General features: G+C 39.3%; 1 protein-coding gene and 1 long non-coding RNA gene across 5 annotated transcripts; one reads left to right on the forward strand and one right to left on the reverse strand.

Annotated features, from left to right (window-relative positions):
- Window positions 1-6,453: 6,453 nt before the first annotated feature.
- gc2 (guanylyl cyclase 2) lies at window positions 6,454-27,214 on the reverse strand. Of its 4 annotated transcripts, none has more exons than XR_006400144.1 (25): window positions 24,911-27,214; window positions 22,838-23,452; window positions 21,724-21,852; window positions 21,431-21,610; window positions 21,082-21,199; window positions 20,533-20,834; window positions 20,273-20,404; window positions 19,787-19,890; window positions 19,369-19,487; window positions 18,968-19,052; window positions 18,715-18,811; window positions 18,250-18,372; window positions 17,801-17,881; window positions 17,461-17,637; window positions 16,999-17,155; window positions 16,762-16,911; window positions 15,551-15,699; window positions 14,804-14,967; window positions 13,794-13,986; window positions 13,498-13,672; window positions 12,482-12,580; window positions 12,113-12,207; window positions 11,932-12,017; window positions 8,243-8,536; window positions 6,454-8,046 (listed from the first exon to the last, which is right to left on the reverse strand). XR_006400144.1 is itself a non-coding variant. In XM_044341597.1 (25 exons), exons 2-24 carry the CDS (start codon window positions 23,378-23,380, stop codon window positions 11,603-11,605), a joined length of 3,558 nt encoding a protein of 1,185 aa, XP_044197532.1. In that variant the 5' UTR covers window positions 23,381-23,452; window positions 24,911-27,209; the 3' UTR covers window positions 8,425-8,536; window position 11,602. The 4 variants fall into 4 exon arrangements, 3 of the variants coding, with proteins under 3 accessions (XP_044197530.1, XP_044197531.1, XP_044197532.1); XM_044341597.1 differs by lacking the exon at window positions 6,454-8,046 and adding an exon at window positions 11,602-11,702 and having other exon boundaries at window positions 8,425-8,536; window positions 24,911-27,209; XM_044341595.1 differs by having other exon boundaries at window positions 6,454-8,536.
- Window positions 19,005-20,391, forward strand: LOC122973829. Its single transcript, XR_006400145.1, has 4 exons — window positions 19,005-19,093; window positions 19,380-19,497; window positions 19,749-19,836; window positions 20,306-20,391. It is a non-coding gene; the product is annotated as an uncharacterized LOC122973829 (long non-coding RNA).
- Window positions 27,215-27,824: the final 610 nt, after the last annotated feature.

The raw sequence follows: 27,824 nt of genomic DNA on the forward strand, positions 1-27,824 counted from the left end.
ACAGCAGTCAGGTGTCCATATGAACATTGAAAGAGGTTTTCCTCGCCGTAATCATTCCCCCTGTTCATACTGGCTGTTAAAAGATCCCCTTTAAATGTGCTGTCAATGTAAGTGATGGGGGGCAAAATGCACAGTGTTTCCACACAGTCATTTTGTGCAAAAATACATTTAAGAGTTGATGTGAAGCTTATATGAGGCTTCAGCAGTCTGAGTTAGTCACATCAAGTGGATATCTGCCACATTTACAATCTGTTTAGCATCAAATTCCCTCTTTGTGTTTCCCTGTTGAGCTGCGGTGGAAGTATAGTAACAAAATGAGGGACTTTGGCACTAAATAGACTAACATTGAAAGATATCTACTTGATTTGACTCATTTGGACGATGAAGCTTCATATTAGCTTCAGATAAACTTTTAAATACATTTTTGCACAGAGGGAGGACTGTGGATTTTGGCTTCCATCACTTACATTGTAAGTGCATCATGAAGGGATCTTCTGATAGTCAGTATGAATTGGAGGAATGATTACAGCAAGAAAAACATGTTTGCATGTTTATTTGGGCTCCTGACTGTTGTTTAAGACAGACTTGAAAAATTGTGACCCATCCTTTAAGGCGTAAACAGTATCTTTTATATTTTACACAAATTGATAGAAAACACTTTAGTTTAACAAGCTTATTAGCTTTAGTCTGGTTCCAGCCCTCTGAATCACTTCCAACATCTCAAAATTGGTCAGCTATTGGAAGGGAGTGCTGTGTCAGTTGGATGAAGGGAGAAACAGTCGACCAATCAGAGGTTTATAGGCAGGATTTAGAGCAACAACGTCATCTTCCTGCATAGCTAGCTACCTAGCCACATCCATAAAATATAGTGACAAGCATGGATGACATTGACACAGCTGCACAGGTTGTTGTAAATCAATTTAAAGAACTAACAACTCTTAACTCATGGTAAAAGATATTAAAATAACTTCCTAGCAACTACTGCCGCTACCACAGCATCTGTGTCGACTGAAAATAATGTTGGCAGGACAGAAACGTCAATCAACAAAACCCAGAAGGTATATTTTTCCTTTTTTGACGAAGGCTAGCTGTCTCCCAGGTCCTTCCGTTCTGTTTTGTGCTAAACTAGGCTAAAAATGTCCTTGGCTTTCTGAAAATAGAGATCAAATTAATAATAATCCACTCATCCAATCACCCCAAAATGTTGGAGTACTCTTGAAATTAGCTGCTAAAGTAAAGAATCACCTTCAAACTCAATGACCTTTGACCTCTGTTACATTTCCCTCTCTTTCACCTCTTTAACCTCTTGTTACGTAAAAACCGGACAGCATTATAACAGCCGGAATACCAGCCGCCAATCCCTCCCGCAATGACGGCTGGCTACCAGTCGAGCCGACGGGCAACCCAACTCTTCCCGGGGGGGAAATATCAGCTGCTTTTCCAAGGAAGGCCGGTTCTGCTAACGTCCGTCTGGTGAGACCATTCAAAGTCATGAAGCCCCCCTCTCAACCTTTTATCCTTTCGTCTGCTGCTGCACTGAGAAACCCTGAACTCACGTAGCCTTCAACCTTTTACCCTGTTTCTGTCTCGCATTCAACACTGGAGCACTTCAGATTCTGTAAAAGTCTGACACTCCTACGTCTAAAATTCTTTTCGAACTCCAAATTATGTTGATTTTGTCAACCCTCAGAGGAATATATAACACTCCCTCACTCAAGGTTAAAAATGCATTACTGCTGAGTCATTTTTCCAGATAATAGGTGTGGTCAAGTCAAACACAACACTTGTGAATAAAACAAGCTGGTTTGTGATGATTTCATGAGACTTGAAGACACTGACTGTAACTGCAGAAGTTAAAGTGTTGTGAGAGACAAAGAACAAAGAGACTGTGTATCTACTGGTGTGTGTGTTTGCATGTTGTTAAAGTGAGTGTCCATCAGTCCCCAGTGTCAGTCAAACAAGCAGCCAGTGTGCAGGCTTAATGATGCAAATTTTGTTCTCACTTCAGGTCATTTATTCGGTCGATGCACCCCAGGCGCTTTGGACAATGATTGACGTCTGTCAGGATACAGGAGGGAGTTTAGATGCTGTAATATGGATTAATGCATTCATGCATAAACAGCCTGTACAGTCTGTAAACATCAACTAAATATTAGTTTGATAAAACAGAAAAAAATCTCTGAAGTTATGAAAAAAAAGACAGTAAGTAAGTAAGACAGTAATACAGAGTCCATGAAGATATTTGTAATAATTATTTACTGAAGTGTTTCATCAAAATAAAGAAAAAAATAAGTCATTTAACTTTAAGAATACTTAATTATCTAACAATTTCAGTTTTCTTTAAGCACATATGAGTTACTTTTCATTAAATTAGTGACATACAGTAGTTTCTTTGTGTTTTATATCTTCACCAAAATGTTTCCAAATAACAAAAAAGAAACTGTCACAGTAAAATAAAAATGATCCAGTTCTCCTTTTTTCTGTAATCTGATTACATAATCCCATCTCTACATGCTTTACATATAGAGTCAATATATATTTATAGTAAAGATAATGTTGTAAAGCATATATACTTAGATCTATTGTTTGCAGATTTTAATTTGGGACTGTTTTCTGTCTTTCCTGCCAGTTTAATTTTCTAATTGATCGCTTGTCTTGAGTTGTCTTTGTCCTCTGCTGAATAGCCTCTTCTGTCCTCCTGATTGACAGTTATCATGGCACGGCGCCCTCTGCTGGCGAGGGTTACGCTTTACAGTAAATCCTCCTCTGCTATTGTACTTGCAACAAAGGAGCAGAGCCAACAAAGCTGAAACAGACACACAGGAAACACAAAGGAAAGCATGCTTCCCTTTGTTACAGACTCAGTCTGTTATTTCAGTACAAGCACAGTTGCGACACTGCTGCTGCTGCTGCTGCTGCTGTTGTTGACATTGCAATTTAAACAGACACAGACAGACAGTTTATTTACTGAACTGAGGACAAATTGTTAAAATCTCCACATGTTAAAAACATCCACTTCTACTTTGTCTTTTTGCTCAGAAACAACTAAACAAGCATAGTTTCCAGTCTTACTTTGACCTCTATACTGTACTGTAGTGCACAATCACGTATTTTTCTGACAGTATCAGTAGTAGTGTACACTAAATATACTGTGTATGTATATAAAAGTAGTCGTGTGAAAGTGGTACTAACCTGAAACCACTTAAGTTGTAGCCAATTAATTCAAATTTGCAGTTTTCTTACAGTAAATATGTTAAAATTTGAAGTTTTAGCATCCAAGATAGCTCTTTCAGCACCATGTGTTTCCCTAACTGTACAATGCATTCAAAACAAATGTAAATAAGTTAAACGTGTTTATTGAATGTGTGGTTTTGTACCAGCACTTCACATTGCACCATTATTGTATTCTGCAGAAAAAACACAGTCATACAAACACATTTCAGACTTGTAGTGTCTATCCCTTTTGTTGTTGTAGGTTAAATTATTAATATTTTGGCTTTTAGAACCTCTTGTGCCCTTTTTGTTTCTATTTTTTTTGTAGTTTTTCCAGTTTTATTCATCTTTTTCCTCTGCATTTTACTGGTTTTGGTGTTTTTCATGTGGTTTATTCTCACCAGACCAATTGTCAGTTGTTGTTTGCATGAAAAATGCCTGCCTGTTTTTTTTTTCTTTCTTTCTTAAATGTCTTCTTGTATTTATTATTTTAGTGTCTTCCTGTTAGACTCCCTTTAATTTGTTCCACATTTCCACATTCTTGCAGTGTTCCTGTAAGGTGATTCCCACTAGACCACTTTTCAGCGCCGATCCACACAAACAAACAGAGTAAAATTTACTGTAACAGGCCCAACTGTCTACTGGAAACCAGTAAAAGACATGTTTTGAGAAGCAAATGTAGAAAATGTAGCATGTGGTTTAAAATACTGCACATCTTCTAGAGTGATAATGTGAAGAGTCGAGTTTTTCACTGTAATTTTAAACTGTTTGATACAACTGATGTTTTGACCAGAACTTCATATCCAGTTACTTTCTGTGTGAGAGCTGATGATGAAGCTCGTTAAGACGAAGGTTTTAGGGGCCCAAATTCTGTCTGAATCTTCAAACAACAGGTCAAAACACCAGCAACACTTGTAGTATAAAGTATGCATGTTTAAATTTTTGTAACTTTGTAATCGGTTTAACAATAACATCATTCTTAATCCTACAAGTGTTGCTGGAGATTCGACATCTTCAGACGTCTTCCCTTCGTCTGTGACGTTTTGGCAGAAATTCCTGCACTTGATCCTCAAATATAACAATCTGTTTCATGACTTATGATAAAGATTTTATTTAGAATACCATACTTTACTGTAAACTACTATAAAAATTTTGTCAACATAATGAAGGCTCATGCAGAGCAAAAACTCAACACATCGGCTTTGTTGTTTTTTACACTTTTTCTACACTGTTTCTACATATTTTCTCTGATGTTTTTCTGATTCTCTGTAACACCAAAGAACTTGTGATGTATTTATAATGAAAAATAATTTGCTGTGAGTCTGATGGGACTTGTCTCATGGCAGTACATCACATTTACACGAATAATCTAGGTCTAATCTGCGTCTCCCATTCCTCAATATCCCCTAATCTTTCCAATCCACACTCCTCCTTATTCTGTATCACTATATCATAATCTATACAAACCTCCCTCCTGCCCCCCAAACAAACCGCCATTAACGCCTGGATAACGCTGTAAATCCTCCGTAAATCCTCGACCTCTGCACTTTGACACGACAGCTTGGTGCGAGCTCTTCACTTTAAATGTGTGGCGGACGAAATATATAACCACACATCTGCAAGAAGTTAAATTTTTTTTTTTTTTTTTTTTTGAATGCCTGTCATTTTTAGAAAATCACACAGTGTAGTTTTGCACAGGATTCAAAAGCTCAAACGTGTTTCTGACTCATAACAAACTGTTTCTGTAAGCTCGGCTAAGCAGCAAACATGCTGATTGTGCTGATTTTCAGATGTATGTCATTACATTGATTCAGAACTGGAAGCTTTCCAGTAAAACCAGTGCAACAGTCGATAAGTGGTAAATGTTTCTGGGAATTCCGGGGGGGGGGGGGGGGGGTTAATGACATGAAGAGGATTGTGTACTACAAATTTGTTTCTCTAAATAAAATATAATATAAATTATTAATTTTTATAATAAATACCAATATTTTTGTATTGTTTGTGGACAAAAACAAAGACTAGAATAAATGAAAATAAATTTAATATTAGCAGCAGTGTAGAAAAAAGATTTAAAACAATATTTTTTCATAATTTAGGGAAACAAACTCACTCAGAAAATATAATCAAACAGTTAATGAATTAATAAAATGTGATTTTTGTGACTTATTTTTACGAATTAAGACACAATTCTATCTTATCTTTTGCTTGGCATGTCAAACATTTCTTGGGTGTGTGGGGTCGTACAGGGGTTCCTGGACCTCCCCCCCAAAAAATATGGCTACGGCTCTGACCTGGATTTAACCTACAACCAGTTTAAGAAAAGTTTTTAATTTACTCCTCCAAACACTTTCTATCTAGTGACATTCTTGGAAATAATAATAATAAAAAAAACTACAGAAAGTGTTGCATTTTGTCTACCTTGGTGGTAATTAAGAGAAGAAGAAGAAAAACTGTTGAGCAGTGAAAGCATCATGGCTGAACAGACAATAAAAGAGCGCCACCTGCAGAAACTGCAAATCCACAGGAAGAAAACCTCATAAACCTCATAATCCTGCAGACATTGTCTCAAAACTTCAGAATTTCACAGCTTGTCTCTCAGTTGTTACACAGTTTTAATCAAACCTCATAAACACTTTCTTCATTAGGTTTGTGACCAGGGTTGTATAATTCCCCTGTTGTGTCTATATGTGAGTCATTATATGTTTATAGCCTATAATGGACTATGCGTGCTGTGTTTGTGTGTCTGACTCATTGACTGTAAGTGTCAGAGTGTAAGAGTGTGGTAAGCTGCCTCAGTTTATGGATTTTAAACACACACACACACACAAACACACAAGTTGTTCTAGGTCACTTTTAAGGACATTACATAGACTCACATTCATTTCCTGGAGACTTACCCTAACCCAAACCATAACCACTGACCCAAAAATCAGCTTTTTCCCCAACTGTCGACAAAGCTTTTGTCCAACATCGGACAAGCCGTCCCCAATTAACTGGTCTTTAGCCTGAAATTTGTCCCCGAAAGTAGCCTACGACAGACACCCACACACACACACTGTGAGTGAGGATCAGCAGAGATAATCCCTGCAGAGCTTCCAGGATGCCATCTGTAGTTTAAACAAACTTAGTTTATTCTCAGTCCGACCGTTAGGGGGCGCTGTGGGTTTGTGTTAAAATCTGCTTCTTGCTGCGTGTTGTGTGATCAGTGATTCTCAGACCAACAATAACGACGACGAGAACTCAGTATTTACAAGCACCAATAACTTCATTGCAGTGTTTGTCAGGCAGGTTTGGTTACAAAAATAAAGTGGACTCAATACTACTGTTGAATTAGAAAAATCTAAAATACAATCTGATGATTCTTTTACCTACATTCACTATGATTTTCAGCTATGAGCATACAAATGACTCTCTGCTGCTTGATAAACAGATATAAAGTGATATTTACATCAACTCTGGTCTCGTAAACAAAATAAATAATTAAAATACAGGTACAAGATGGAAAATTGTGGAAGAACAATGACATTGCACATCGAGATAACCTTTCAACCGTCCTGCATGAACTCAAATACAGAGCAATATTTTAACAGCTGCACTACATGATTTTACTGTAAAAATAACAGAAAAGCCTCCCATCCATCCCCCTTTAAAGAAACAACATACATTTGTTCCATTTGTGGAATTTAAAATGTTTGGTTAAGGAGACAGTTATTTAAGGATTTATTGAAGAAATGATTAAAACTTAAACCTTAAAAAGGTCTTAAAATCACATTTTCTGGACCTGATTTAACCGAAAAACATTAAAATTGTCAGAAACAATTAAATCTAAGAGAGGAAGCAATGCTTTCCTGCTTTAAGGATGAAAAAAAATCCCAAAATCTGACTTTGGATGTAAAACTTCCCGCTTATGGGAGCAATCCTGTTCAATCTGCCTACTGTCTGAACTATTTTTAGCCTCTGATTATCCAGGAAAGTTTGTTTTTTATAGCTGTATAACACTACACATTTATTCAGTTATACACTTTCACACCTGGGAGCTTGTTAGTCCAAACTGTGGAGTTATGGAAGCTGTGCTGCAGTTGAGGAGCAACTGTGAAACCCTGAAAATTGTCAAAAGTGAAGTGAGATTTTCCTTCATGGTGTGAGCAAATCTTGCTGGTTTGGGAACCCGTCCTTTGGTTTATTAAAGGTTTACTTCACCATAAAACCATCATGGTGGCCTAGGACCATTTAATCCAGAGTGGATTAGTTGATTAGTCAATTGGAGGTAAATTAATCCGGAAAAACTTTCCAAAAATGCAAAGATTCAAGCCTCTTAAATGTGAGTATTTGCCTGTTAGTCTTCTGTGATAGTAAACTGAATATCTTTAAGTTTAAAATTGTTGTCAGACAAAACAAGACAAAAATCTGAAGACATCACCTCGGGCATCTCTACTGCTTGCTGTCCAAATAAAGGCAAAAATGTCCAGAAAAGAGAAAGTAAGTAAATACTGGTAACTATTTCAGGGAGTATTTTTGTTTATTTTTGATTCCAGATGCCAAATTACTTCACAAACAGGGTGGAGAATAAAGACATGCCTTTCCCTCTCCCCTCTCCTCTCCTTCCCTTCCCTTCCTTCCTTCCTTCAGACAGAGGAATAAGGAGTAAGAGACAAGTGAAGAGAGGAGAGGAGAGGAGAGGAGAGGAGCACAGGAGGAGGAAATGAACGAGGGAGATTAGCTGCGTTCCTCTGCTGCTGACAGACGCTTTCTGTAGATCCCTGCTTTGCTGAGTCACCACATCTCGGCCTCTATACATAGTTCCACACAGGACTTCATCTCCTCAACTCAAGCCTTTAATACACACAGACACACACACACATACACGCACACATATACACACGATGACTGCTGTTAATCTCAACTTTCACTACCCCTCGTCCTCCTCCTGTTAACTTTTCCCTGCGTGCTCTGCAGGTGATCTAACAGACAGTTTTGTGAGGAAATATCAGATTTTCCATGAAAATACTGGTAGTAAATTACACTTAACTGTCTTTGGATTAAGGTCAGAGCCCCCCTCTCATGAGAGTCCTTATTGATCCCTTTCTGTCAGGGTTCATAAGTCCAACCTGAGGTCCAGTCTAGGCAGATTTTTAAACATTTGGCTTCATATGTCACACACACAAACACTGTCGGTTGTCAGTGGTGCGACATCATGACGTTGTCGTCGTCGTCTGGTGCGTAGAGCTGAGTCACGATGCGGATGTGAGTGATCTTCTTCACCGCCTTGTGAAACGCCTGCCTCAGGTTCCTGGACTCGTCTGATGTGATGCTGACGCGAGAGCTGAGAGGAGGAACAAGGATGAAAGGGAAAGAGAGAGAAAGAGTCAAGAGGAAAAAACGATGGAGGAGAGAAAGACAGATGGAGAGAAAATTAACACAGGATGGATAGGAGACATAAAAAAGACAGAAATAATTACAGGAGTAGTTGGAGATTTTGGGAAATATGCTTATTTGTTTTCTTGCTGAGAGTTAGATGAGAAAATGGATACTAGTCTCACATGTGTACGATAAATATGAAGCTAGACTCGGGAGGCGATTAGCTTAGCTTAGCATAAAGACGGGAAACCGGAGAAACAGTTAGCCAGTTAAGAAACATGCCTAGCAATGCTAACTATTTCTTGACATTTTTTATATTTCTGTTTGTGTTTTGATTAAGATACAACCAGACCCGACTGGTTCTGGAGGAATTTGGTCCTCCCAGGAGAAATCAGCATCAATCCCGTTTTAATGCATGGGCTTACCAGGGCTAAAGCCCCAGGCCCAACGACGTGAAAGGCTCAGGGAAAGAAAAAAAAATTCACAGGGAGGAAAAAAAAACTCCTGCCTCATTTGTATGTTTTTTGTCCATTTGTGCTGTCTGGATTTAGAGCAAAATGATTATCTGTCCTCATATTTAGTTTCTCTGCTCCGACACGGAAACCGGAAGTGCAACGTTTGCTGTTGTTGCTGTGCTTCCATTTGTTGCCTTTACACTTTCAGTGTCACTCTTTTTAAATCCTTCTGTTGTTTCTTTCTGTTTCTAAGAAAGTTGTTTAAGCCTCTAAGCCTCAGTTTGTGACAGTTACTAACTGTTATTCAGAGTTTTTAACCGTCCAGCGGCTGTTTGAAAGCTGCTAGCTTAGGTTAGCATGACGGGGCTAACGATCAAAACAAGATCAACTAAAACAGAACCATGCTAGACTTAACACGTCATTGGAAAGTGAAATTGTTAGATCCCTGGATTTTACCGCTTTAATCAAGGGCTTCGCCACATGTAAAACCAGAACGTTCTAAAGGTAGGGATGGACCTGCGGTTATTGATTGATTCATGCAATATTCTTATGCTTGCACTAATTGTGAGTGGACAGAAGGATTCAGGCTTCACTTTCCAGTGTTGTATGAGTTTTGTTTTTGGACATTGGCGCTCCCTTTTATTGTGGCCATTTAGACTTCATGGCACTTGAATTTATTAGGCAATGCACTCACTTTCATCCGTTTGTGTGTGTGTGTGAGTTAGCGTACATATGTGTGCATTTTGGTGACGCAGTTTCTGTATCCTATATGAATGCATCACTATGGGCTTGTACTTGGTGCCGCAACAGTGATAAAATAAACTGCAGTCATGAGTGATTGTTGATGCGTTATTGTATGCAAATTAAGCGTGACTGATGTTTGTGCAGGTTGGACGGGGCAATAGTTGAGTCGCAATGGTGCTTTGAGGGGGGGGGTGCCCACCCATAAAAAACAAATTCCCAGTCAGTTACTTTCCTCTGGCGCCGCTGGGACCGGATACAACATGTTAATGAAAGACGCTTACAGGTTGGTAGGCGTACTTTTGATCTAGATCTGCCGGGCTAGCAGTGTTTATGCTACGCTAAGCAAATCGCCTCCTGGCTCTAGCTCCATACTGAGATGCAAAGACATGAGAGTCTAATTCTCAGCAAGAAAGCTAATTAGCATATTTCCAAAAATGTCAAACTGTTAATTTAACCAGAATAAACAGGGCTTGTACAAAGACAGGGGAATTTAACATCTTGACTTCTAGGTTCTAGCAATTGGAGACCTCAGGACAGAAAGAGAGCAGTAGACCTGTTATGGGTTTTAAAATGCATCATGAGATTTTAGACTTCATTTCAGCCGAGGTCAGTCAGCGTCAGCACATCGCTGCTATCGGATGAAAAGCTCATTCTGGTAAGTTGAAAGTCAATTTTAGAGGTTTTTGAGCGACAGCAGCGACCTGATGAGCAGTCACAAGTGTGTGACAAAAACTTGTAAAGTAGAAGAACTGAGTTTTGTCAGTGACCAACAATTCAAAATGTTGATTTCCCCCTCTGATGAAAAGTTTTTTTTATTTGATAGACAAAATCCCAGCATCCCTCGCCTGAACAGCCTCTAGATCTTGCTGTCTTTTATTCGCGTTCACTTGAACAGAAACATGACCCACTCAAAATCTCATGAGAAATCTTTAGTAGATAACCTGCAGCAAGAAATTACTGGTCAAAAATGAGATACGATGCAACACAAATGGACACAAAAATGCTAAAGTTAGCTAAAATTAGGTCTCTAAGTTCTGCAACTTGAAAGTTTAGTCTTTTTCACATCTATGAAAGGGATAAAAACACCAAAATTGAACTTCTGTGTGTCTATTTTTTTAGTAATTCTCAAATAACAACAATAGCTGTGTTCAAAAAAGTAAAACTTACACACTAAAAAGGAAAGCCTTTGCACCAGAACTGGGTATCATTTAAAAAATTACAATACCAGCACCAGTACCATTAAAGCGATACCAATACCAATAGACTACTTCCTTTGATACCTTTTTTTTCTACTTCATTCAATACCCATCATGTGAACGGAAGCATTCAGTGGTGTTAAGTGCCATCAATTCTCCCAATACAAAAGATTTTTACACAAATACATTTTGAAAGTGTTCAAATTATTGAAATATTGATTAGATAACTGTACAAAATTGTACAATACATAGACTGTATGGGTTGTAGCTGCTGTGGTAGTAGGCCAATCAAACGTTGCATTAAATCAAAAAACGCTTGCAGTAATTGGTCATTTTTTTCTAGATCTGGGTACAAAAAGGATCAAATGCAGGTATCCTTTGACTGGAGAAGTTTCAATACTACTTGGTACTGGGTTATCTGGTTTAAGGTAACCAGAACCCTACATTTCACCAGCTCCTTCCTGTTGAGGCCAAGATTTTCTCCTAAACTTTGAGTAGGTCATGTTCAAGACGCAAGCAAATGCAAACAAACCGCAGTGACACCTTGAGACAGTTCACGCCAACGAGTCCCCAAACTATCACGTTGCCAACCAAGCCAGTAATGTTATACATTTTTTTATAATGCATAACATTACCTCAGTTTTTCTTCTTTGCAAGTTGTTCCTGTTGTTCTTGCTCGGCTTTCCGTTTCTTGTACTGGGCTATCTCGGCCATCTGCAGCCCGTGGGCCATTTGCCTGTTGGGATGAAGCGAACAGCGTGAAAAAAGCACACACACACACACACACACACACATAAACTGTAGTCCTGCAATGGGTCAGCTACTTGTTTCTCACCAAAGGACAGATTAGTTAGGTGGATTTACAGTCGTAGGTGCTGTAGGGGTCCACAGAGAAGAAGAAAGTGGGGAAGACAGGGTAAAAAGAGGAGAAAGACTGAAGGAGGAGAAAGGACAATCATTCCTACCCAGACTTGAGTTCTGGAGGAACAGGCAGAGGTTTGGTAAATCCATCTCTCCCTACAAGCCAGTAGGTCTCCTCTATTCCTTTCCCCTGAAAAACAGAGAAGAATAAGGAGGAAATGATGGGGACAGAAAGAAAGAGGTGTTAAAAGTTGCAGAAATTTCATCCTCGTAAAGGGTTTCTACCTTGACTTCCGTCCTGCCTCTCAGCTCGACCTTGTAGCCCAGATTCAGCTCACGCAGGACTTTCACTGTACTCTCGTGGACGTGGATCCTGTAGGCTGCAGCAAACAAAATAAAGATGCTGTAATTTCTGTGTTGGTGGGAATAAATGGAATAAGAACTGAAAAGAGTGACAAGTTAAGAAGAGACAGAAAGAGGAAATGTTACAGTACGACAGTGATAATCGTGCCCACAAAAAAATTACATGATTTCAGTAAAATTTACATCGCAATAGATTTTCCAGACATAGTAACGTCCGTATATCACAATATATATAGATGCCGTGATAACTGTGACAGATACGATTTGTGTTTTCGTAGATCTGTAACTTACGCATCCCGGTGGACTCCATACGAGAGGCGGTGGTCACTGTATCTCCAAATAAGCAGTAACGGGGCATCGTAAGACCCACCACTCCTGCTACACATGGACCTACAGCATACACACACACACACACACACACATACACACACACACAAGCTGTTATTTCTTCAGTTGGCTAATTTATGGATATAGTTTGGATTTAAGGTTAATTTTGAAGTTAGGATAAGCTTTTGTGACAGATTGGGGTTTAAGGAATCAATGTAGTTTATTTTATACCATGGACTTGTTTCTGATTGGCTGGCAGGTGTCCACAAAAACAATATAACTCAACATTTAAACCACTATTCACAATCAGTGTGCAAAGTGTATTAAACTAGTAGCAGTTTATCTGTTTCACGCCACAAAAAAAAACTACAGAAATACTTAAAAAATGGCATCTGAGGTGTCCTGATATAGACAGTAATGACTGGACAGAAGAAATGCCACAACACCTCATGTAGAGGCCTTCTTCACCTCTGTGTAATGCATTATTTTTATGTTGCTTATCATGTATTATTGTTAACACACAACACTTGTCAAGTCAACTATACTTTGCCATATTGTACCATAAAACTGCATCTTGTATTTTTCCATTGGAGACACAGAGATCCTGGAATTGTCTATGTTCAGGTTTGGTCAAGTTTGCATTCTATCATTTTAGAGAAAGATGCTTGACGTTTTAAACCATTCATGTGTTACTTTTTGTGATTTATTTCAACTTTCCTACAATCTTTTCTTACAATTCTACAACAATAAATAAACTACAGATCACCTATGAATTTACTATTTTCTTCCTAAACATAAATATATGGTTATATACATTCCTTACGTTAGCATAATTCCTACTTTTTCAATTTAGCTGAGTTGCTCCCCAATCTTTCCATGTACCACCCTGAATCACTAAACTATAAAAAAAAATACTAAACTTTACCAGCCAAGGTCTTTGCTGCAGGACTGTAAAACTTTTGCCTGTCTTCATCTCTCACCTGTGTGCAGTCCTATGCGTATCCTAACAGGAACGTCAGGCATGTGCCTCATTTTAAAGGTTCCCACAGCGCTCAGGATGTCAAGGGCCATGTTGGCTATTTCTGCAGCATGACGGTTGCCGTTAGGGACAGGAACACCTGACGCCACCATGTAAGCATCACCAATCGTCTCCACCTACAGCAGAACATAATCAAAGAATAATCATGTGAGAACGAACGCCACTATATTCACATTATTATAATAAATTAAATAAAACGAAGCACAGCAGACACACTGAGCCGAACAAAAGCAGCACCTTGTAGACGTCGTGATTTCCTATGATGGCGTCGAAAAGCGTGTAGAGGCTGTTGAGCAGGTCGACCACCTCGATGGGCTCGCTGTTGGCCGAGATGGTCGTAAAGCCGACAATGTCGCTGAAGTAGAGAGACACGCTGTCGAAATGCTCCGGCTCGACTGTACCGCCTACCTTCAACGCTTCTGCCACAGACCTGGAAGGAAGGAAGAAAAAATTTGACAGGTGTGAAACGTACAGATGTTTGGTGTTAAAGATGTTATGTTTTCATGGCAGTGTTCAGTTTTTATGCATCACAAACTTCTGGAACAAGGTCTACTCCAACTCTCAGTTCTTTCACATTGAGGTTAAACTTATTTAATTTAAACTTAATTTAATTTATCTAATTAGATTTGTTCATACATTACATTTGAAAAAAATACACGTGTCTTTTTACCTGCCTATTGTATCTTTTAAATCTTATCTTAATACATTTTATTTCTCATTTAAAACACTTTGAATTAATTATTATTGTTTAAAGGTGTAACACAAATAAACTTCCCTTTTCTTGTGAGTTTGAGACATAAACTCATGCATGTACAGTACACTGCTAAAACAACACCAAACTCAACAGCTCATCATTGTTAGGAATTAAAAGTTAATTTTAACATCCCCCTTTACAACGATTACATGTTCTTGTGTGAAACCAAATTACTTCATTACTGCAATAAAAATGAGGACATTTTAGGAAAAAAGAAACTTACATACCGTTCTTATTAGTAAGCACATTTTCTCCAGTGTTTGAGTGTATTTATAATTTATGAAGTGTGTTTTCTTGTATATACAAAATTAACTAATAATCTGCAGTGGAAACAGTGGAAAAACACCACAACTGGACACTGTGGACAGTAACAAGTATGTTTATGGTTTAACCAGTTGTGTGTTTGTAGAATTAGAAATTGTAGATCCTATATGTGTCTGTGTTTGCATGTTTTATCCTGTGTGTGTGTTGAAGCGTGTTCATGTTAACTCACGGAGGCAGCATCTGTGTCAGTAGCTTCTCCGTCTTCTGTTTTTCGATTTCCAGCTCCTCAGTTCTCTCTCTGATCAGCTCTTCCAGGTTGGAGGAATACTGCTCCAACATCCTCAGCATGGAGTCTATGATGTTGGTCTTCTTCCCCTTGTTGATGTTCTTGAACTGAGGGGAGAATAAAGAACAGGCGGAAGAAGGGCAGAAGACAAGACAGGTCGAAGTTTAACAGATGAATCAAGTAAAAGCAGTAAAGCCTCTCCTCACCCTATAATCATCAGATTAAATTACAAATTGACTCCCAAACTGATTTTGCCAGTACACCTCACCAATTCAACAGTAGATACACTACTACACTAACTTAAGTAAATCTCTATTTAATTAAGACCAGTTTGGGAAAACCAATATATCAGTTTAACACCAGATAAAGGGGCAGTTTGTTGAATTTAAAGGCATCTAGTGGAATAGACTTAGCAGAAATGGAATATAATATTCATAAGTTGTTATGAATATATAATAATATATAATATTATGGCCACCGTAGGTTCTCCTACATGCTTGCAAGGGGTGGGAGAGGGGTATTCAGTTGGTTGCAATCTGCAACCTCATTGCTAGATTCCGCTAAATCCTACATACTGGTCCATTAAGAGTAGATATTTTGTTTAAATTAGGTCAAAATGTACGTGTAACCGAAAAACTTTAAATGTCTGTCCCTGATTTATTCCACTTCTGCTATCTCAACACAACCTACCTGGTCAAAGATCTCATCAAAGTTGGGTCTCTTGTCTGGCTGTTCATTCCAGCACTGTTTCATCAGCTGGATGCACTCTAATGGGGCGTAGTCTGGACTGACCACCGGACGACACAGAGGAGGAGGCTTACGGAGCTTCTCTATTATATCTAAAACACAGAGGAAGCAGTTAAAAAAAACTCCTTATTTATCTCATACTGGCCCTTTATGCAGCCCCTCAGTTCAGCCTCTATGAAACAGGCTGTTTTAGCTCCTGATGGCTGCCCTCCCGATGAGCTCACTCTGTTCTGATTGGTTAGCTTCCACAAGTTGCGTCTTGGTCGATTTCCGGTCACTCGGGAGGCTACGTCAACAAACTATAGTGGCAGGATATCACTACTTTTTCTCATTCTTTACTCGAAACGTCATCATGTCTTATCAACATCCGCATATGTTTGAGCCAAAATCCAAATCAAAATATGAGGGTGGACAACAAGAACAACACATGGAAAAACCTCAGCAACAACCTTAGCAACCAAGACTACTGAACAGATGTCTGTTTATGGGTATGTGCAATGAGCTGACGTTAGCTTGTCACCAAGGTAGAAAAAAACGTTGCAGGGAGCATTTCTACATACTTTAACCTCAAGTTTTGGAACTTTGACCATGTTTAACATAGACATCCGACATCATAACAGTATATAAATAACAGAAATCCACAAAAAACATAATATGTCCCCTTTAAGAGATCAACAAGGGTTTTACAATTCATCCTGAGGTGCCAGGGAACATGAATATCTGTACCAAATTTCAGTCCATCCAGTAGTTGTCAAGACATTTCAATCCAACCCAAAAAATGTCAACCTCCTGGTTTTGCTAAAAGGGAAAGTCAGAAGATCAACAAATAATCCCTCCTCTGGGGTCCACGGATGTCTGTACAACTGGATACAAGCTAACGTTACCATTAGCTAAAAATCCAATAGCTCAGTTTCTTATGATTTATATGAAAAGAAAAAAACGTAAGAAAAATGCTGTTGTTAGTGAACTGTTGTTAGTTCCAATCTGCTGTTTAGGATACTGGATTTTAACTTTTACATTTATAACTTAACTACAAAACATATAAAACCTTCACATTCCCTCTCAAAGGAAAAGAAAAAACAGTGCAGGTGTGTCATCCTGTGTTGTCAGGCTTGTGGGAGTTTGTTTGTGTGTTTGTGGAGTTGTTGTCTTGCCTGTAGCGGACAGGTCCAGCATGCAGAAAGGAGGCCCTCTGATCACCACCTCCTGCATGATGATGGCGAAGCTGTACACGTCACCAGGGAGCGTCCCGAGGAGCCCCGGATGACCGCTCCTCAGGATTTCTGGAGCCGTCCACAACATCTCTGGCACACACAGAACAGCATTAATATGCTTCCGGCAACTCGGTGCAGAACATTAACTCTGGTTAATAGTCTGACAAAGTCTCTCACCATCTGCAGGCGGTTCGATGTAGGGGAACCTCTGAGACTCTAGAACCTCGTTGTATCCGTAGTCTGTTAGCTTCAGGACGAAGCGCCCATCCACCACACAGTTACGGGACTTCAGACGAGCGTGGGACACACCACGATGGTGGAGGTACTTCATACCCTGAGACAGAAAACAAACACTGTTTTCAGTTTTCAATTAAGTATAACTTCACAAAGAATACTTTCTTTCTTCCATATGATGGAGAGCAATATAAAGATGTTGCAGAAGAAGAGAGGGCTATGGTTTATGTCTACACTGCCATAAATATGTGAGTCCTTTAATACATGAGTTTCCTTGCTGCCTAAAACTTGCAAACTGACAAACATCACTGGAAGTGAGTCGATGACTAAAAATGGTGATGACAGTTTTGTGATCTCCAAGTAGTGTGTAAATGCGCAGGTCACTACCGTCTACTTCATATTAACCTTTATAAGATCCAGAAGTAGAGACGACTTGAACATCCAGTCGAGTTTGACGTCCTCATTCAGCAGCAGGTCCTCCAAGCTGCCTCTGGAGCAGAACTCGGTCACGATGGCGAACACGCCGCAGTCATGGAAGAAGCCCAGGAAAGGGTTGATGTTCTCGTGTCGCATGTCCTTCATCTAGAGACAGAAACAGTTTAGTTTGATCTTTTTTTTAATGATCCTCAGCTGCTTTTTTTTTTTACACAAAACCATACATTTTAACTCACACTTTTTACATTAAATACAAACAAATACTAAACTAACTAATTAAAGTGATATGAAACCCACTCATGTAACGTACCAGCTCAAACACATCACTGGTTTTGGGGTTAATGCGGCTAAAAAACCCATCAGGAAGTCTCTTCAGCCACGCCCAGTCACCCTGGAGGACAGAAACACCAAAGAAACCTCAGAAATTAGAGTAAGAAGCAGCTGTTTTCTCATATTTTCAAGATATAGTACTAAACTAAACTAGATTTTAATTTCAGCGATTTATTGTTGCACTCATAATGAAAGGTTAAGGTTGACGAAATATCCGTCAAAAGCATTTACTGACAGTTATGAGATTATTCTGGCAAGTAATAAAGTTTGTACCCAACACCTGGACGAAGGTTTAATCAAGCTGAGACACATCAGCCATGTTTACTTTTTAGGCAACCCAAATGGGATAGGAGACATTTCATTTTGGCTAGCGGGTCTTTTTTCTGTCATCTTTCTTTCATCCTGTAAATTCTCAACTCACTGTCTCACCTCGTAAATGACAACGTTGGAGTTCTCGTAGGTGGCTGGGGATAGAGTGGAGACTGGCGACGTGACGCTGTGGTCGGACACGCTCCTCATGCCGCTGGCCCTGCTGTCATCCAGACTCATCTTCTGCAGAGAGTAAAGTTCAAAATGTGAGACAACTGTTTTCAGTTTTTGAAATGAGCAGCACAGCAGTGAACGTCAAAGAGCAGCTTCAGTAACTACTACTACCACTTTTAGCTTGCCCACTGTGTTTTGAAGCTCATGTTTGGTCCTAAAGGTTGAAGAACATTACATTTTTGTGTATAATCTAAAAGACTCATCTCTCACTATACGAGACACAATTAAAAACAGCACCCACTTTCATTATTTTACATTTATAATGGATAAAAGAAAAGAAGAAATAGCAACCTAAGAAATAAGGTCAAACACCACCAACACCATGTCAGCATCAACCGCACAGAGGCTGACCTTGTTGCTAAGCGACGGGTTTATGAAGGTGACGTCAGCCAGAGTCAGTAAGATCTTGTCTCGACCCCTGACCAGTCGAATATGATGGACGCGTCGCCTAAACAACAAGAAACAAGAGGGAGACAGTTGGAGCGAGGGATGCATTGACAAATAAATAGTCCTGAAATGTACTTATGAAAAAATAATAAACTAACTAACATCCATATTGGCTACAGGCAAATCAAAGTGATGTAAGACTCTCTACTGACTCTACCTGACACAGTACGTCAGTGCCACGCCAAAAATACAGGCACCAGTCGCCCCGAGGAAAATGCTAATGGTCGAGAACAGATCCACACCTGGAACGAACAGAGATGAGAGTCAATTGAAAAAATTAAAGGTAATTTCTGAAGAAAAGTGAAACTCTAATGTCTGCATTTAGTTTGTGAAAGCAGGTGTGACACTTCTAATGAAGATGGTTGCACAGCTGCGCACTTAACATTTCAGAAAATATTTGGACAAAATGCATTTAGTTTGCCATTTATAAGCACTGACATAAACATTCCAGGCTAAACTGTTTTTGGGGTTTTTGGATATGTTTATTTGTAATGTCCTTGATCATAGTGAACTAAAACATCCAGCACTCATGAATGTACAGTATATATTCTTCCTCACCCCTTGAGCAGAGGACTCCGGGTGTAAACCAGCAGGAGGAGTCCCTCCTCGGTCCATAGCCGTGAGGAAAGTGAATGTCTCGACCCAAAAAGCGCACCATGCCGGCCTCCATGTCGATCCTGTCATCCAGTAATATGGTCAATATTTAGTTATTAGTACAGTGATAACACCTGAGATTGCATATGTTTCTGTTACCACAACTCAAACCTCAAAAATATCAGTATGATCCTGTATCTCGTCAACATGCAAGCTCTGAATCTTTACACTGAAACTGCAAAATGTTTTCTTTTTAAATCACCGACTTCACTGAGGTTTGACTTTCCTTACCTCACCCATGTGTCATTGAACATTTTATCACTCTATTTCTCTTGTTGTTCCAGTTTTGCAATAAGAAACAACAGTCTCAGCCCGTAGATACCTGTATGTTGGCTTCAACTCCCAGGAGAGTCCGTCTGTGTCCAGTATGAGGTAGTCCAGCAGAGCCACTCCGGAGCCGTTGGTTTTGATTTGGTGGCTGAATCCCTGCAACGTAAATAAGATGAAGAGTTTAGTTGGAATTGCCCTTTTATTATGTGCTTTTCATCACACTAGTAAACTTAAACTGATGGGTTTTGATACTAAAAAGATGATGGTCCATTGTGGTTCAACAACATTTTAGAAAATCAAACAAACCCTTAAACCCTTAAATATTCATTTTTAATTATATATACTATTACGTACTTTCTACGGTTGATATCATCAATCCTTTTACCCATTTTACCCTTATTTGGAGGCCACAATTGTCTGCTGGTGAAGTTTGAATCAACACCTTTCTACTGAACTGGTTTTATGTACAAAGTGGACACAAATTATTTTGTTGAGCTCATATGTACATTGGAACATTTACTGTTTTGAATACAAATACCTGAAAGTTCAGGTTGCGCGTGTGTTGTGCCAGGTTTCCTCCAGACATCCACTCCCTTGACTGCCGAATACGCTGCACTGCATGAGCCATGAAGAGGACAGAGCTGTAGATGGTGCCGAAGAGAGGAGACACCTGCAGGACAAACCAGACAGATGTCAGCTTCCTTGCTCAAGGGACTCTCAGCAGGATTCTTCTCATTAAAAATCCAATTAAAAAGCAAATGAATCTCTTTCTAAACACTCAGGAAAAGAAGTGTCCACCTGCTGTGGCTTCAGCGTCTTCGCCACCTCTCCCCTCTCCATGGCTTCTCTGTAGGCCTCGAAGAACGACACCTGGGGCGACTCGATGGTGACGGTCAGCACGGCGTCGTAGGCCCGCAACAGTTTGCTGTTGCTCTTCAGAGACGGGTAGCTCACATTGCGGTAGGGCAGGCTGTAGAGCAGGGTGTCGTAGGGCACAAAGATCAGGGAGCCGTCAATCATCCCCATGTCGTAGGCCGTCTCCAAGAGGAGCTTCTGGACTTCACCGCCAATCAGCGCTGAGTGCATGCAGAGGATCACAACTAGGACGAGACATGACACAGAGGTTCAGGTTACAGGTTTTTAAACACCGATATATCCTTTCATAATGTTTTATAAACAAATTCTTAAATTATGTAGTCGCAGCCATTTTAGTAGCTGTAGTGGTTGCAGATTTGATCATTAAAGCATCTGTACACTTGAAAAATAGACAGAATGAATGTTTTGGACAAGAAAATAGTGTCAAAAAGAGGTCCAATAACATGCAGATAAACAAAAGTCAGTACTCACCTCGTATTTCTCTCCTCTTGCGAACTTTGGCCAGAGTTCTCCTGATGCCGTGAGGTGTGTTCTCCATAAAACTGACCAGTCTGACTGACAGACCATGGCTCCTCAAAGAGTCAGCTACCTACAGTAGACAGGACAGAGACAACAAAATCAGACCAGAAACTAGACTGAGTCACTGATTCCCACTTAAAAAAGGTAAGTCATGGCATTGTAATGGCAAAAAACAAAAATAAAGTCACATTTTTTAGCACTTTTTTGCTTAATTTCTGACCCTTTTTTCTGCCTCACCTGTAAAGTTTAATCTTGCCATTAACAGTTTTTTATGATTAATTGAATTAGAGATAAGTCAAACCTTGATGGCCGTCTCCACCCAGATGTCATCTGAGGAAGAGATGATGGCAATCTGGGCCCACCTGAAGTAGTTCATGACACTGAGCAGCACCCAGGTGGGCCTCGGCATGGAGCGGGCGAAGGTCGGGTGGCTCCGAATATCATCCAATTCGTAGCCAACACAACCCCAAGAAAACATTGCCTGGAAGAGGAGACAAGACACAACCTCATCACCAATCAGTTTATTAAATCATGGCATTTCAGATATGTATTGATACACACATACCTGCAACCGTAGACGTGTATACCACTTACTTTGTTCCAGCCTTTGCTCAGCATTGAAGCAGCATCACAGTAGCCGGGGTTGGTCGGTCCTATGTACGCTGAGGCCTTGGTGTGGAAACCCACAAATTTCTCCAGCGCCCTCGATGTCTCACATGGCTCCTGAAGAGTGATATCCAATCAATCAGTCAACCAACAGTCAATGCTACACCGGCTCCCAGGTATTTGAGCTGTTTTTAGACACACTATAGTCTGACCCGCAGCCATGTAAAGTCCAAGAAGGTGCTTAATTTTAACACTGCAAAAATATTGATCTAGAAGCACAGACTGTTGTAATATGGTGTTTGACAAAGAGTAAAGTATGGGCTGTCTTGGATTTCTCAAGGGAAAGATCATGGTTTGGGTTAAAATTATCACTCACGCAACCTTTGTCATCATGGCAACAGTAAACACCAAGACAATCATAGTTACAGTCTCTAAAAAACTGTCCTGACTCATGGTTGGAAGAGGGAAGCGAACAGCGGTCTCCTGCAGCTAAGTACACTTTTTTTTCCATCTTTCTATCTAGCCATCCACCCAACCCGCCCCCTCCAAATATTGACATTTGTCACCTTATATAGACATCATCTGAACTGCCTTTCTTCTCCGGGTCATATTTGTATGTCTACCACGACGAAGGATCCAAATTGACTTTCCATTGGAATTGTTTCTGATGTACTGGCATGTAATTTTAACACATTATGTGCGAACACCACATAATGTGGCATTAAGAGGTTGTGTTCATTTCAAGTATTTCGATGAGATCAGGCTGCATTAGCATTTAGTGCCAAAGTACAGCCTTACAGAGCTGCTAGCATGGCTGTAGACCTATTTTCATTCAAATACAGTATTTCCTTTTCCCAGTAAAGTGGTAGCCTGACTGGTATTAGCTAGTTGACATTATCCTTTCGGTGTCTCTGCTTTTTTTTCTGCTTGATGGCACTGTTTTAGCTAAGTCGTCTAACTTAGGTCCCTTGGGGAATCTAACTGTCCTAGCTAACTGAGAAAAAGTTCTAGTTTTCTGCATACAGATGTTAAACTGTGACCATGAAAAACGCTGACAAATCTTCTACTTTTAGTGGTTGAGCATATTTGTCAAGCTGTGTACCTGCAGAACAGTATAGTCGAATGTGGCGGCGTAGGACAGTGAGGGGTCCTTGTTGATGCGGTTAACGGCGAGCTGTGCTGCCACATTGGGAAGAGCCTTGGCAAAAAGGGGGTCACACACCCAGGGGCCCACCACCCCAACCCGAAACACAGCTCCCCGGACTGGGCAGGGCAGTAAGCACAGGGAGGCCAGGAGAACCAAGAGGAACCTCAGGAGGCCATAAAGGGATGGACTGAGCGGAGGAGACAGGGGAAGGGATGAAAGAGGGGGAGGGAGATTGGGAGAGGAGTGACATGCAGGAGATGAAGAGGGAGGATGAGGCAGGTGGGATAACACAGGGGAATGAAAAGAGGGAGAGAGAGGAGCATTGGTAGAAGAAATGGAAGAAAATGGAGTCCAAAGTTGGGATGGAGCATGATGGTTGACAGGAGAACAGTGAAGACGAGGAGGAGGAAAGGAGGATGGTTGGATGTCAGGAGTTTTGTCTTGTGTCTGCTTCCATGTTTGAGGTTTGGAGAGAAAGGCACGGTGCTGTTGTCGCATCTCAAGTCTCGCCACCTCCAGCACTCACAAAAACCTGGAGGAGGATGGTCTGATGCTGACTGTGCTGCTTTCCTGAAATGAAAGATTTGAAGAGAAGTAGTAAATTTATTTTGTCCCACTGTGATAGATCATAAATCAAAAATTATATTCTAAAGAGGTATTATAGTTTTGTTGTAGCCACTTTAACTACCTTACAGTGTTTTTGCGGTAGATTTTTCCTAAAATTTTAGTTTTTACTGAATATATAGTAGTCCTTAATTGAAGGATATTTGTGTTCTTATTAAATCTTGTGGATGATTGTGGTTTGCATGTACAGTCCACATGCTTATTAATGTGCAAATTAGAGACATATCTATGGGTTTACTTTTATACTTTGATTATAACATTTAGTATAACATTTATGAGTTTTCGTCCGACTTATTTGATGCTCAACTCCACACAATAAATTGTTGATATTTAAGAGGTTTGGTTTTCAGCATAGACCTGCTGGTGTCCACACGTATCCTTGTGACAGATGATGAAATTTCATAATTTGAGCTCTAAAGGAACTCTTACAGGTAGATAACTTCTTTAGACAGCTTTTGACAAACAAGCCTGAAACACAAACTGAAGTTTTAGTGACTTTAGACTGAAGATTGTTCCTGGCTCAGTCAGCTACGGTAGGATTATCAGCTGTGACCCTGTCATTAGCGTGCGCTGTATCATAATCCTCATTTGAAAATCTGAATCAATGCTATGCACAAGAAAAGACCGATCTAAATATGCTAGGCCTAAAATGTTTGATATTACATGTCAGTACAACAAGGTGAAAACATTTCAGATCTCAGTAAAGAGAAACTAAACCGAATGAAGACAACAAATCAGTCATCCAGTGTCCAGACCTGCCCTCACATACATGAAGACTGTAACTTCATGCTGTTTATGTTTGGATATATTGATGTACATGTTCCGTGCTCTCTTGCAAATTTCTGTACTCATCATGCATCTAGCTATTCTTCTTTCTATGCCTTCTTGTTACTTAAATGTTTGAGCTTCACTGTGCAGAATAATGTATGTGCCTGACACTAGAAGGCTGCTTTCACAATCAGCTGCTGAAAGTTGAAAGTTTTTCTGAACTCACCAGAAATCTGAATTTCAGGCATGTACCCTATGAGCATGATTTGTGACATCAGAACTAGTTTTGAGCAAATCATGGTCTAGAGTGCAGTTTACACAAACATGATGTGGAAACTTGAAGCCTCCAGTGCACATACACTGAGATTTTCACTGAGATGAGTTTTCAGTGAAGTAGGAGACATCTTGTGTCCAGCAGTTAAACTTGTAAATTGAAAAACATTTGTATATTCATAGATTCTGAAATTTTTAATGACATAGATGTCTTTTTATGAATTTCTAACCAGGTAACTGTCATTTTTTAATGGAAAAAACACATTAGACACATAATAGCCTATTATTCAAAGCATATTTTTCAAAGAGTATTTTTTATATATCTTAAAACATGTCTGGAGGGGATCTTTAAGGGTTTCCTACCATGCATTGATGAGACGGACAGGTCTTGCTTCTCTCCAAGGCAAATCTTCTGCACCAAAGTGCCACAGTGATGGCTAGTTTCATCACTTTCTCCTTTTCTTTACATCCAGAAAAGTCTTCAGATAAATCCCGTCATTGATTACCTCTTTGAAAACCAGCACGGTGTCACTGCATTATGAGGATACATACATGTAGCTGGTGTGTCTGCAGGAGAAGACGGAGCAGCAGGTTTGCAGTCTTTGTATGTGCGTGTGATGTGCACGTCCTTGTGTTTGTGCGTGAGTGTATGTGAGTGTGTGTGAGACGACCTAGAACAAGTGTGAGACCTGTCCTGTCAGATTATATCAAATCCAATCAGGACTCTTGCAGCTGTAAGCCGCATCGGCTGAGGTGTATAGTGAAAATTATGATGATGGTAATGATGACGATCATTATTATCATCATTACCTCCATAACATAACATTTTTATTATATTTTAGTAGCAGCTTTATATCCTAGACTAGTATTAGTGGTTGTGCTGTATGTATTGGACCTTCAGTAGCAGCAGTAGTAGTGGTAGTAGAGTACTACAGTGCTTGTAGTACTAATGGTATAGTACTAGTAAAAGGAGGAGGACACTAAAATAAGCTCAGTTTTGATAAGACAATCTCACCACTGGGTTATTTTCGTAAGTAGGTAAGTTTATTTAAAGTGTAACATCACCAAAGTCTCATTACACTTTATATGAAGTTACACATTACAGACAAATGGATTGTAACACTTGAAAACACAGTACAATAAAATAAATAAAATGGATCTTCTGGTTGGACGGTAATATATATCTGAGTGTCGTCTGTGTATAAATGGAAATTAATACGTAATTCACGGAGGATGTTGCCAAGTGGGAGTGTATATAAAGAAAAGAGTAATGGTCCTAATACAGAGCCATGGGGAACCCCACAAGAGGGAATATTAGGGCCGGAGATGTAACTGCTCTGGAGCTTTCAATCATATCACACGATCTTCATCAGCAGATAGAGTTTTCCCATTTGTTATAAATTTGTAGATGTTCAATTTTCCATGTTTGCTGAACACTTTAATGACTTCACATCCATTCTGGTTTAAAAGTTGTGGCTGAAAGTCCATTCTTTACCTCGGAAACAGCTGTTGACAAAACAATCTCACCTCAAGGTCCATTTAGCTGATTTGGAGCTTTTGATTGTCTCACATGATCTTCTTCAGCAGATTAAGTTTTCCTCAGTTTTAACAGATTTGTAGATGTTTGAGTTGCCATTTTTTCTTGTCCATGTTGGTTTAAAACAGAACAGCTACTTGATTTTATGGTGAGATTGTGTTGTCTGCTGTTTCCAAGGTCAGTTATGAATTTTCAATCTCAACTCTCAGTTTGCTTTCAAATTGCTTCTTTCATGTCTTGATAAGAAATATTTGTAAAGCCAATAAAAATACCCAAAACATCTGTCTGTCTACATGATGCTGTTTAAAAGGATTTCTCCACAGAAGAAGCTAGAAATACAATTCTGGTGAAGTAGAAAATCCAAATAAAGACATTTTCTATGCCTAAAAACAGTTGATTTTAAAGATATTGACTCTAATAAAAGGTCAGAGTCTATGAAGTGTAAACTGTGTGTTATTGTAAATGCTTTCTCTGATTATTAAAACCCCACATATCCAGAAACAATACAGAAGACATGACCTCAAAAATTAAAACTATACCAGTGAGTATCCTAACATATGATGGCATTCCCCTTTAAGAACTGACAGGGTGGTGTAATAAAACTTCATGAACACATCAACGCAGGTTTTATCTTCCAGCTCCGTCCAGTCAGACATGAGATGTTTGATTTACTTTACGTTTTTACAACTTCATCTTCAGACCAGACGGCTGTGAGGAATGCAGCAGCAGCCGTGCATGAAGTCCAACATCTTGGACTGAATCCATTGTTTTTATATATGACTGTAGCTCATACACATGTGGTATTTTACTGCAGTTTCACCTGATTTTTTTTTGTTTTTACTGTGGTTAAAAGTTATTCAGTATCTCTTTTTCAAAAAGGACATTTGACTATAGCCTCAGTCATAATGCAGGGTATTTTTACTTTCATCAGGCCATCATGGGTTCAAACCCCAACAAGGGACAAGCAACATATCTGCTGAAATCCTTTGACCTCTTAGTGGAGGGCAGGTTTATGTGCAAAACAATATAATTTCAATATTTTAGAACAATAATAGTTTAATTCATCTGTAATAGAGGAAATGAAAACATGTTTGCAGGATAGCTCTTCCATATTTTAGTTTAAATGAAGAGGTCTACAAGTCTTACTTACATAAAATTAAAAAAGTTACAATTTAATTTTTTTGAAAATATTAAATCTATTTGCATACTCCTATTTAAATAATTTTTAATTATTAATTATTTTTTATGCCCTATTTACTGGTAAATAATAAATATTTCCTTGAAGTACAGGATGAGAAGCAGTTATTTGGATAAATGTGACATTTTTAGAGTATTACTCTAGAAGTAAATAAAAACCCTTTGTATTCCAAACATCATTGAAGTACAATTATATTATGCATACAGTTATGTATATATCTTTATTTGAGTGTTATAATTTTGGCTTTTTACATTGAGAAATCCTTTCATCTATTCCTAAGATATTCTTTATTTTCCTTTGAAAAAACCTTTGGTGACAGAAACATCTTTTTTTTTTAATGTTCAGATGTGTAAACTGACCCTCACTTTGCATTTTGAATGTCTCTTTGCCTCTATTTGCCTCCACACTCTACATATTCCCTTTTATATTACTCAGTACAATGCTCCTCTGAAAGCTAGATGGCAGCACGATACAGAAACAACAACCAGCCTTTCTGGTTGGTCTTCTACAGAAAACTGTCTTGGGGTGTGTGTCTGGAAAAA

This window comes from Thunnus albacares, chromosome 22, assembly GCF_914725855.1.
Source record: "Thunnus albacares chromosome 22, fThuAlb1.1, whole genome shotgun sequence".
NCBI lineage: Eukaryota > Metazoa > Chordata > Actinopteri > Scombriformes > Scombridae > Thunnus > Thunnus albacares.

What these genes read in the sequence shown, in the direction of transcription:
- gc2 (XM_044341595.1), bottom strand. Translation starts at nt 23,380, where the DNA reads ATGCGACAACAGCACCGTGCCTTTCTCTCCAAACCTCAAACATGGAAG. An exon ending in CATCGAACCGCCTGCAGATG is followed by an intron (nt 16,912 to 16,998) that starts GTGAGAGACTTT and finishes TGTGTGTGCCAG; the next exon opens with AGATGTTGTGGACGGCTCCA. An exon ending in GCTGGACCTGTCCGCTACAG is followed by an intron (nt 15,700 to 16,761) that starts GCAAGACAACAA and finishes TCTGTGTTTTAG; the next exon opens with ATATAATAGAGAAGCTCCGT.